A 12,324-nucleotide genomic window follows, 5' to 3' on the forward strand; every position below is an offset into this window, starting at 1 on the left:
TGTGCCACCAGGGAGGGAAGTCCCAGTAATTGGTATAATTAATAATTATAACTATTATTATGTATAATCATTCTAATTATTAATATGAAAATGAAAACACCTAATTTTTAAGGTAAAATTCCAATATGTACCAAATGAGTAATTTTAATACTTTAAAAATTTTAGTCCACTTTGAAGTTTAATAAAACCAGTTGACTATGCTTCTGTTGTCTATAAATAGTCCATAAATTATGTCAAGTAGATCTCATAATTTATTTTATATTTACATTGTGATTTTAAGAGCTATTTAGTATCTGAGGCTACAGTTCCGTTATGCATAAATGGCCTATAAAAGTTAAGAATAAAAAGTGTTTTAGCTATTAATTAATGTCTCCCAGAGACTAAGACAATATACCAGAATTTACTTCATTTTAAAAAAACTTGTGTGCTTAAAAAAATATTAGGAATACCTGTATAACGCATAGTAAAACATCATAGGGACTGTAAAGTCTGAATGTATACAGAGAGAAAAAGTTAAATTATCTGAATTATGGAAAATTTCTGTACTTTAATTGAGCTAGCACCAAAAGTGTCTGTCATTATGTCACCCTAATTCAATCAAAACTCCTAAACTGATAACAGTTATCAGAACTGAGGCAAAGTGCCTAGAAGGAAGACATTAGTGCATAGGAAGGTGAACGTGTCAACTCAAATCTTCAAGTAAAATCTGCCTTGGCCAAATCATTGCAGTTACTTAAGTCCAAGGCATTTCAAGAAGTGATCGATACTTTTGTTCCAAACTTATAATTAAATCCAAGGCAGAGCTTCAGATATGACCCATCAAACTATAATAGACTCTGCCTTGGATCTAATTTGCTATAAAGTAGAGTAGGAAGGATTTGATATGGACACCACAGTACTGTGTTAGGGGGCAACTGGGGAGTAGTGTGTGTGGGAAAGCCCAGCTTTTGGAGCGGGTGGAGCTGCGTCTTGTATCCTGGGACTGGCTCTTGCTGGTTGAAAGATCTTAGGCAAGTTAATCTTAGACTGTGAACTTCAGTTTCTTCATATGATGTGATGGTACTTATAATCATTGTTTTATAGGATTTTTTAATGAAAATTAAATGATAATAAATATAAAACACAAAATAATGTATGTACTCAGTAAGTGTTACCCATCTTGGGAGTAGCTAAGTACCCCCAAATATATCATTTTAAAATAATTACATCTTTTATGTAATTATTATAAGCCATCAGCACAGAAATATAAAAGACCCATTTATATTTTGACTTATTTCCAAGGATTATGGAATGTTTGAAAAAAATCAATCCAAAGAAGGAAATAACCCAGTAAAATGTTCTCCTTTGTTCTTCACTTCCTTTATAAAAAACATGTTTCATTATTCATCAATGTACCCCTTGAAATCCTTATCACGGCACTTAGAGTAGATGTTCATAATTTTCTGAACTGAATTGAATATCTCTAGCATCTAAATCTGTACTGAGAGTTTTCCTCTTGTAATCTTCTGCTCATCTAGTGTGTAAAACTTGTCATTGCCTGGTTGAGCTTTAGTACCATCTATGATTGCCCGGCTCTTTATCCTGCTTGGGAAGGATTCATCACATCGGACCTTTAAAAATGTAATTAGTCACCAAATATTCTGTTTATGTATTCATGTGGTGTTCAGAAACATCATTTTGTCTCCTTTAAATTATTTAGAACTCATTCTTTTAGAATGTCATTGTATAACAAATGACTCCTTGATATTAATAGTAATAGAGATACATTCCATCTCACAATGTAACAAATTTAATAAAATTTATTAAATGTAAGTAGATTATGGATACAAAATAGTTTTTCCCTTTGCTAAACTATTTTCTTATTTTCCCATGTTAAATTATTGCCGAAAACTATTTCCAGAAAATTATTTCCTTAATATAATTGTCTTTATAGCTGCTAGCACACTATGGCTATTTAATTTTGATAATAATATTGAGAATGATGTATTTTCCTGTATATTATAAATCACATTATCTAAAATTTAGAAATAAGTATTCTACCAAACTGAAAGAAAGAGAAACATTTCATATACGTTCATAAGAACAGTCCCAAATTGCCTAACTTTTTGACAATTATAAAACAATATAGGGCCCAGAGGGATTCGGACACATTTTACTACCACAGACATTCAGGTGACTTCTAGGGAGCCCTATTTTTCCTAGTATGAGCAACAATGGTTATACATGAAGGAACTATCAACTAAGCATTGTAAATTCAACAAAACTATCTTTCAAAGACAAGGGTGAATAAAAACATTTACATTCCATAAAATCTGAGAGTTTACCACGAATAGACTCTCACTAAAGGAACATCTAAAGGATAGGCTCCAGGAAGAATGGGATTCATTCACTCAACAAATATATAAGGAGCCAGACACACTTTTAGATGCTGGGGATACCTCAGTGAACAAACAGATGAGAAAATCTTGTCCGCATGGTGTTTACATTTTAGTAGCCAAAGTCACAAACCAACAAAAATAAGTAATTGCATAGAGTCTGTCCAGTAGTGTGCTATTAAACCTTTAACAGGGCTTCCCTGGTGGCGCAGTGGTTGAGAATCTGCCTGCCAATGCAGGGGACACGGGTTCGAGCCCTGGTCTGGGAAGATCCCACATGCTGCGGAGCAACTGGGCCCGTGAGCCACAACTACTGAGCCTGCGCGTCTGGAGCCTGTGCTCCGCAACAAGAGAGGCCGCGATAGTGAGAGGCCCGCGCACCGCGATGAAGAGTGGCCCCCGCTCGCCACAACTAGAGGAAGCCCTAGCACAGAAACGAAGACCCAACACAGCCAAAAATAAAAAAAAAAAAAAAAAAAAAAAACAAAGGTGGCTTTAAAAAAAAAAAAATGCTTTAAAAACCTTTAACAACTGGCTCTTTGAAAAGAAAAAAGCCTGAATTTGTAGAATTTGCCAGTTTCTGTGGTAATACTACCCCCATGCCAAAATTCCAAACTACTGGCCATGTTATTGAAGCTGGGAAGAGATGTACACAGTTGACCTGGTGAGCATGTGCCAATTTCAGCACACTATTGATGATCATAAGTGCTAGGGAAAAAAATTAGCAGGAAAAGATGGGAAGACTTGGGGTGTTGCAATTTTAAAGAGAATGGTCAGAGAAGACGTCACTGAGAAGGTGACATTTGATTAAAGACCTGAAGGAAGTGAGGAAGAGAGCCATGCACCAATTTTGGGGAAAAACATTTTAGGCAGAAAGAACAGCAAGTGCAAAACCCTGAAGCAGGAGCTGGAACAGCAAGGAGGCTAGGGAGGTTAGAGTGAAGAGGAGGGGAGCAGGACATGTGATCAGGGAGTTAAGGAGAGGGTATAAAAGACTAAGAATTTTGGCTTTTAGCGTGGGTGAGACTGGAAGTCACTGGAGGGTTCTGAGAAGAAGAAGGACGTGATCTGAATTATATGTCAATGACATCACTCTGGCTTACCTGTTGAAAAGGAGTAGGCCAATCTAATTAAACCATGATGGTAGTAAAAACAATAATGTCTAATAAACAGCCATAACATAGTTAATATCCAAAACAAGAAAGGCTCATCAGGGGGGTGGGGGTGGGAGGGATTGGGAGTTTGGGATTAGTAGATGCAAACTATTATATACAGGATGGATAAACAACAAGGTCCTACTGTATAGCACAGGGAACTATATTCAGTATCCTGTAATAAACCATAATGGAAAAGAATATGAAAAAGAATATATATATATATATAAAAACTGAATCACTTTCCTGTACTTAAGAAATTAACACAATATTGCAAATCAACTATACTTCAATAAAATAAATTAAAAAAAAAAAAGAATGGCTCATCAGCCAAAGGAGAGTGGACATGATTGGAGACAAAGTACTTTGCACTTTTTGACTGAGGTGTGAGGATATTAATATTACCACTTGCTTATTAGCACATATGTTTAAATTTCTGGAGAAACCACTAGTTTGATATATATAAAAAATATATAATATATATATAAAATATATATATATTTCAAACCAAGAATGGGTAGAAAAGGAAACTGACAATAAAAGCAATAAAGGACAGAGAGAAAGAAAAGAAGATACAGAACAAGTGGGACAAATATAAAGCACATACACATTGATAATCATATTAAGTGTACGTAGACCGATCTTGTTAATTAAAAGACAAATATTGACACAGTAGATAAAAAGCAAAAGTCATAGAAAGTTGTTCTCAAAACTAATTTATCATGTAAAGACAGATGATAGAGCAAATATAAAAATGAGATAAAGTATAATTTTTAAATAGTAACCCCCAAAAAGCTGGTGTAGCTCTACTAGTATTAAGATAGCCATAGAATAATAAAATATTAAATTAATATATAAATATATACACACACACACTTAAATAACATAGCTTCAAAATATGTAAGGTAACAACTGACAGAAAAACAACGAAATATTTACAATCCACTATTAGAGTTGGAGAATTAAACATACCACCTTTGGTAACATCAAGTAGTACACTCTATTCCTTCCCCTCCATCCAAAAAAAGATCAAAACAGGAAGAATACAGAAGCTCTGAAAAACACAGTTAACAAAGTTGAGCTAATAGATATACCTTGACTGTACAATATATGTTCTTATAAGAATATTGTATCCAGTCATAAAGTGATTCTAGCAAATGGAAAGTATTGGTATCAGATAGACACACGCTTCCAGAGCACAATGCAATTAACGTGGATATTAGCAAATAAAAAATAAGAAACATCACAGAGAACGGAAAGGAATTAGAGAAATATGAGATTAGGGGGGAAAAAAGATTGGTGCTATGTACAGGCCTTAATATCCATCAATAGTGAACTATCTGGAGAAATGTTTCCTTTCTATTTTTACTTATGACAGAATAACTGATTGCAGTTGCCTTTTCCCTGCAAACATTTGGTGTGTCAGTTTCTTTTTCAATGACTTTACGAAGCCTCTGGCTTGACCTTAGCTGGGGCAAGGAAGGTTCTTGTGAGAGGGTGAGGTCAGGCAGCACGAAGCTCCCCTTCACTGAAGCTTCCATTTCAGCCTCAGGGGGGTCAGCTCCCCCTGCATGACAGAGAAGTCAGCCAAGTCTGTCTTCTGAGCCTGATACCACTTACTTCTCAGAGCTTTACGGCTTCCTACTTTTATTTTCAGCACTTTCTTTTCCCTAGGCGCTCTGGGACCTTCAGTTAGCAGGGAAAATAATGATAAGGTCACTCATAAAGAACTGTCCTCTCTTATGAGGCCACTTACAAAGTGTAGATTTAAGGGGTAATCAACAAACAGCTAAACCAAGGAATAGAGAAGTATGAGGGAGCAGTGGGAAAGGTTAGGGTAGTGAGGACGGGGAATGGTTGCTGGGTCCCTCCAGTCACTCAGGCCCCTGTTCAGTGTGCTCAGATACGGCTGGGCTGGTTCTTCATTTTCTCATGGATGTTAGAAAGTTTGTCAACGTTAGAAAGAGAGCGTGTGCCTATTATAGAAGAAGGAGGGAGAAACATAGGCATGAGAGTGATATGCAGCTCTTTTATTTGTTGAGAGTATACCTGCAGAGAGTTCAGTAAAACCCTCAAGACCACTTTTATCAGAGCCTCCTCCCTGTTCCACTCCTATCTATCTTAGGGCTGAAATGTTATATGAAACGGTCTAAGTCTAAAGGTATAATGCATCTTAGGCCAAGAGCGAATTCATTCTTCTAAGAGAGAATTTGAATTGTTAGTATTCATTAGGTCATGCTGTGCTTTCATGTATAACTTTAAAATGCTTTAATGGGAGAAGTATCTATTTATATACCACTTTCCCTCTCCAAAAAGCCTTTCTCCAAAAACCACTAGTCTCAGGAAGTTTGAGGACGGGTGTTAGAACACTAGGAACTTGAATTTTCTAACATCACAAAACTAGTCCAAGGTAAATTTGAGACAAGTCTTGTCCATATAGTTCAATACACACACACACACACACACACACACACGCCTTTCCTGACTTCAATTTTACTGAACGTAGTATAATATTTGTCTACACTATGTTCTTTGGTTCTTTAAGGGCTATGGCTTGTGGCTTGTAAGTTCTCCAACTAATGAAGATAACACCTTAGGTCCATTATTTATCTTCTTCCTCTTGAAGAGTCATATATTTTGTGCCATGTCACAGTTTCTTCTGTAGCTTTGAGGCTTTTTGAAAGGTGCTCATATTATTCAGTAGCAAGGCAGGTAAAAACTGATATTGCATTGCTAATTCTAATCTTCCGATTAAATAAGGAAACACAGTTTTTTTTGTCCCACATAAGGAAAAAAAGCACGTTTGCAGTGATTAGCATCATAGTTAAAATTTACGTGGTATGCAACCATCCTTCTAATTTTGCAAGAAACATTCTATGTCACCTTCAATTTCCTCACATTCTTTTCAATTTTCCTAATACATCAAATAGGGAAAGTATAATACTTGGTTTTTTTAGTGGTAATAATTAAATAAAAGAGCTTTATGAAAATATTTCTATTAACTATGTACTATTAATCACCACATCCATGACCTTTTCTTAGACCACCTGCTCTTGGATCTTTCTTCCTAGGAAAAAATCCTTCCCTTACCCTAGTTAGTTAGGGAGACCTATCATTCCAGTTTGCCTGGGACTCTGAATTTTATCATTGAATGCCCTCAGTGTAAGCAAACGAGGATGGTTGGTCACTCTAACTCTAGCCCACCCTCCAGCTAATTTCTCTTCTCTCTTTTATATCAAAATTTCTCCACTGAGTACTCCACGCTCTCCTTCGTATCTTAACCCTCTAATTTACTCCTGAACTTACTTCAGCTGTGCCTCTGCCGCGATCATTCCATTACCCTGGATCTTGTAAGAGTCCCCAGTGACTTTTATCTTTTGCCAAAGGAGACTTGCCATTTCTTACCTCAGTGGACCCTGCTATTAGATTTTATACTGCTGATCACACCCTCACTGAAGCTCTTTACTCCCAAGGCTTGTACAGCATCACAGCTTTCTGGTCTCCGACTATTCTGACTCTTATTCACAGGATTTTCTCTCTCCACTTGCTTTCTGAAAGATGATTTTCCTCAAGATTCTACACTTGATCTTCTTCTCTTGTCACTCTATAAACCCTTTCCCTGGCTGATCTCACATACTTTCATGCTGAAAGTGAACCATCCCCTAATTAGAATGATAACTTCAAAAACTACACTTGCTACCCAGACTTCTCGGGAGCCAACTACCTGTTAAACATCTATACCTGTATGTCCCAGATGCACTTCAACAAAACTGAAAATTTTAATATGACCTCTAATGACCTTCATTATGATCTTCTTGCTCTCTCCTCTTTCTTCGTTGTTGGAATAATCAACTATTATTCAACTACACTAAATATCATTTTTTAACTTAAAAAAAATTTTATTGAAGTATAGTTGATTGACAATGTGTTAATTTCTGCTGTACAGCAAAGTGATTCAGTTATACATATATATATATATTCTTTTTCATATTCTTTTTCATTATGGTTTATCCCAGGATACTGAATATAGTTCCCCTTGCTATACAGTAGGACCTTGTTGTTCATCCATTCTATATATAATAGTTTGCACCTGCTAATCCCAAACTCCCAATCCTTCCCTCCCCCTTGGCAACCACAAGTCTGTTCTCTATGTCTGTGAGTCTGTTTCTGTTTCATAGATAGGTTCATTTATGTCACATTTTAGATTCCACATATAAGTGGTATCATATGGTATTTGTCTTTCTCTTTCTGACTTACTTCACTTAGTATGATAATCTCTAGATCCATCCACGTTGCTGCAAATGGCATTATTTCATTCTTTTTAATGACTAATATTCCACTGTGTATACGTACCACATCTTCTTTATCCATTCATCTGTTGATGGACATTTAAGTTGTTTCCATGTCTTGGCTGTTGTAAATCGTGCTGCTATGAACATGTATCTTTTTGAATTATAGTTTTGTCTGGGTATATGCCTGGGAGTGGGACTGCTGGATAACATGGCAACTCTATTCAACTACGCTAAAAATCTTAATGTCATCCTTGATTATATTCTCTTTCATCTCCATTGATCCAATTACTAAGTTGTTCAACTTTACCTTCGATATTGTTCTTATATTGGTCATTCCTTCTCCATTCTTATTCTCATTTCCTAGTTTCAAGAAATCTTCTTTTGTCTGAATATCATCTCTACAGCCTCCTAAACCATTATATCACTATAGCTTTGCCTTCTAAATCTGTTCTGCTTAATAGGACTTAACAGTTCTGGTACACAGCACACAGTATAGTGTTTCACACAGCATTACTTACATAAAACCACACAGGCACTTTTCCTATTGTACTCACCACATTGCAAGCTATCTACCTATTTATCACTCCCACTCCACCCCTACCAAGACAGTGGTACACTCATTAAGGGGGAGCCATGCTTTATTTATCTTTGTATCCCTAGTGCGTACCTCCACGGCTGGTGTGTGATATGGCCGTTCCAAGTATTGAGCAGGAAGATGCTCCGCACAATCTTCACCTATGTGCTTTCTGAGCTTCTCTAACTTTACTCTCCCCACCCTCTCTTCTAAAGGGATAAGACCATGGTGTATGTTTCTATTTACATATCACCAAAAATACTTCACATGTAGGACACGCTTAATAACTAGTTACAGAATGAATCAATGAAAGAATGAATGAATGGGTGAATGACTATGTTTAGAGACACAATCACAGATACAATTTAGAAGCAGTTCAAAAACCCAAATAATTCAAAACATACTTTCTTTTAAGCCTTTAGGTTGGTTAGAAAATATATTCCCATCTAAATGTGAGCAATTCATAAAATATTTTACACATGTTAAATTCTTATTGAATTTATTCAGTAAGGTTTTAATTTTTTATACCACTTAAAAATGGCTTAACCTAAAGAGCACTAAAGGCATTTTGTATTTTGTTTAATTTTAGAGGATATTGTAGAGTTTGCATTAAAAACTCGGAGATTTATCTAGCATATCTTTAATGATATAACAACATATTTTGACAGTTTTAAAGACTTGTATTTTAGAAATAAAGCCTTAAAATTTTTTTATCATAATATGAAATGGAAAAATTAGAAAGAGAATTATATATTGTTTGTAATTTTCAAGGACATAATAAATGTTTTTTTTTTTCATAATAAATGTTTAAACTACCAGCTTGGTTTAATTTAGCTACATTTTCAAAGACTATTTCAAAAGACTAATGAAAACTTAAGCACAACTTCATTAATTAATTTATATTGACTTAAAAGGAAGAGTCTAAAATATTGCCAAGAATATGAAAGGTTTTTTTTTCTTTTCAGTCTTCACACTCTCTTATGGTAACATTTAATAGTCCTTCTGGTATTCTTAGCTCATTTAAGTAGTGTGATGAACATTACTATTATTTGCCAGATGCTTAGTGTCTGGAGAAAAGAATGCAGTTTCAAGACTTTTTTTCCATCTGATTCAGTACTTTATATTTTACCAAAAGGTCAAAGCTGTATAGAATAAAAATTATGTATCAAAATCTCTCCTTTCACTTTTATGTGAAATCAATATGTAGTATAACAGAGATAGAATCCAGTGGCATTTTGAATGGGAAACTAAGATCAATGTAGATCATTTTAATTTTAAATTCCATTGATATTAAACAGCCAGTTGTTTATGTAATATAATCCCTTCACAATGATAACCAACTATCTTCAAATAATTGTTTTCTATCTAAGGGCAGCAGTTTTACACAATAAGAAATCTAATCCAATATAAATGTAGCATGATAGGTTTCATATATGAACCAGAAGTGTTCAATGAATTTTGAAAATTAATGTAAATTCTTACGTGTGTATGTGAATAGGTATGCTTGTGTATTCATAGCTTTCCATATTTAGTAGTGCTAATTTTCAGAGTTTCAAAAAAGTAATAAGAGAAAATGAGTCACACATTTGACTTCCAGAAACATCTGAACTTGCTACTTATGAGATCTTTAATTCTTGAAAGTTTGTGGGAGTATTTATTTTCATTAAAATAAATTCACTTGATTTCATAGCTAAATGGACTAAAGTCTTAGATTAGTAATAGTTTACTGAGGTAGATAGTTTCTGGAAAGTAATTAAACAAAGTGGTTTCTACTATGTAGTTTTAAATACACACAGAAATGCATTTCAGGATTCTGCCACACTCAATCCTTTAGTACAATCTTCATCTTCTTCTTGATTCAGAGAAAAATATATTATCTACTTAGTTGTTCTAGGGCTGAGATATAGCCCCATATCTCAAAAATAGCTGAGGGTAGCCAACTCATCCCAGTTTGCCTAAGAATTTCCAAATAAAATAAAAATCCTATGTCCCAGGAAATCCCTTAGCCCTAGACAAACCTACTGAGAGATGAACCAAACTTTGAGATAAAGAGCCTTACCTTAACATCATTGGTGTTCATTCTTGTTCCTTCCTTTCCCACAAAAATATCATCAATATCCACGAGAATGTACCTGTCCAAGGACAATGTGAGCCTCTTCCCTGACAAGAAGGAAACAGCATCTATGAAGATAAGCTTATGCAACCAAAAGTTCAAGTTGCTGCCAAAAAGAACTCTGTGAATTCCATCATGGAGCCCCAGGTCGTGTATGACAGTGGCATAAAAAGCACCTTTAGGGATGGGAGGAGAAAGGTTTTCTGGGGTCTTTACTTTGGCAAATATTACTGGTTGGTAGGCTGAGTGATTAATCTGGAAAATGGTCCAGTCAGTTCCAGGTAAAGAACCTTTTTCAAGCTTAGAAGATCTGGTCACATGAAGCAATGGAGAATGAGGATTAATACAACAATCTTTTACTGCAAGGTTTCCATATACAGAAAAAGGGAAGCCTTTCAACTGAAAACTCTGTAGGCTCTTCTCACTAGTTTTGTGGAATCCAATGACACCCACACCATATTCAACACAGTATTTATCTAAAAGGCTTCGATTCCAAGAGTCCATATTTATATACTTTAAAATATTCTCATAAATAATGAGAATGTATTTGCCTCTTGTTTTTTCTATAAGTGCTGGGAGATCCCCTTTTCCAGGAGCAATTTCAATGTGATACTGGAATCTGCTGGATTCTAGAATCATAATGATGTCTTGACCAAGCGATGAGTACTGGCTCTCCACAAACACCAGGACTGTGGGGTCTGTCCTTGAGGCATCAGAAAGCTTCCTTGTCTTCACCTCCATCAGCCTGTATGGTAGGTGCTGGAAGTCCCCACAGTCTACTTCTGAAGCCATATCAGACAGTTCATTTTCCTGTTTGTAGCCACTGTACAGGTAGTAAGCAGAAATAATAATGCTCACCATACAGAATGTGGCAAGCAGAATCACCGTCCTTTGAAAGTGTCTGTGCAGCTTCATGATAAAACTCATGTTGTATATACTTCCCTCAGGCTGTTCCAATAGAGGCACCATAAAAAAATAAAAGAAGAAAAGAAAAGATGATGTTTCAGACACTTTTCCAGCATCAATCAATAGTTTATGTCACCATTGCAGCACATTTGTGTCACTGGATCAGGACTCACAGAAAATATAATCTGAAAAGTAGAATAAAATACAATAGAATATCAAACATTCAGTCTGAAGCATTAAAATGAGCAAGTTTTTATCCTTGTGACTGGCACAAGTGGCAACCTGTTAGGCACATGAACTGGTGTTTGGTAAGTAAGAAAACCTCTCTTTCCTTCTCCCAGATCTGAATGAGGACATGGGAGGGGCAGAAAGAGGGAAAGGGCTCCACTGAACAGAGGTCTCTATCCCTAGTATAGAAAAGACGTTGGACTAACAAGGAATTGCCTCTTACTCCTTGAGCTTTGCATCAAATTCTGTAGATCATATAGACCTAAGATCACAGAGAGGTCACCTGAGCCATACACTGCCATATCATGTAATATAGGCTCAAACTATTTGTTTTTCACTACATACACTGAAAATTCATAAAAGTTTGGATATATTTCATTAAATGCTACTATTAAGACAACGGTTTCTGCTTTTTAGAAAAAGTTCAGTAATTATATAAAAAAACTACCATAAAGTGTTTTTAAAAAACATAATGAAAACAACTGCAACTTCATGAAACACTTTGTTAGGCTACAATTTCAAATCCTTTTCAAGTTTCAGTAACCTTTGAAAAATTTAGTAACTTTTGAAAAATAATAAGAAAGAAACATGGGTGCTTTTTAGAGCAGAAGTTTATTAGAGTCTTACGGTCCTGGCACTTTTCATGGAAATATCATGGAATATAAAAAAATTTAAGAAAGGT

The 12,324-nt window shown here is 35.4% G+C and overlaps 1 protein-coding gene across 1 annotated transcript in view; it reads right to left on the bottom strand.

The window, feature by feature from the left end:
• The window catches only part of LOC133091948 (bifunctional heparan sulfate N-deacetylase/N-sulfotransferase 3), a 147,714-nt gene extending 136,167 nt beyond the window's left edge, over nucleotides 1-11,547 (bottom strand). The window contains exon 1 of the mRNA XM_061191130.1: nucleotides 10,455-11,547. Coding sequence (XP_061047113.1) covers nucleotides 10,455-11,477 — 1,023 coding nt within the window. The 5' untranslated portion in view covers nucleotides 11,478-11,547. The remainder of the gene's footprint in view (nucleotides 1-10,454) is intronic.
• Between the last annotated feature and the right edge of the window lie 777 nt (nucleotides 11,548-12,324).

Source organism: Eubalaena glacialis, chromosome 5 (assembly GCF_028564815.1).
Source record: "Eubalaena glacialis isolate mEubGla1 chromosome 5, mEubGla1.1.hap2.+ XY, whole genome shotgun sequence".
Taxonomy (NCBI): Eukaryota; Metazoa; Chordata; class Mammalia; order Artiodactyla; family Balaenidae; genus Eubalaena; species Eubalaena glacialis.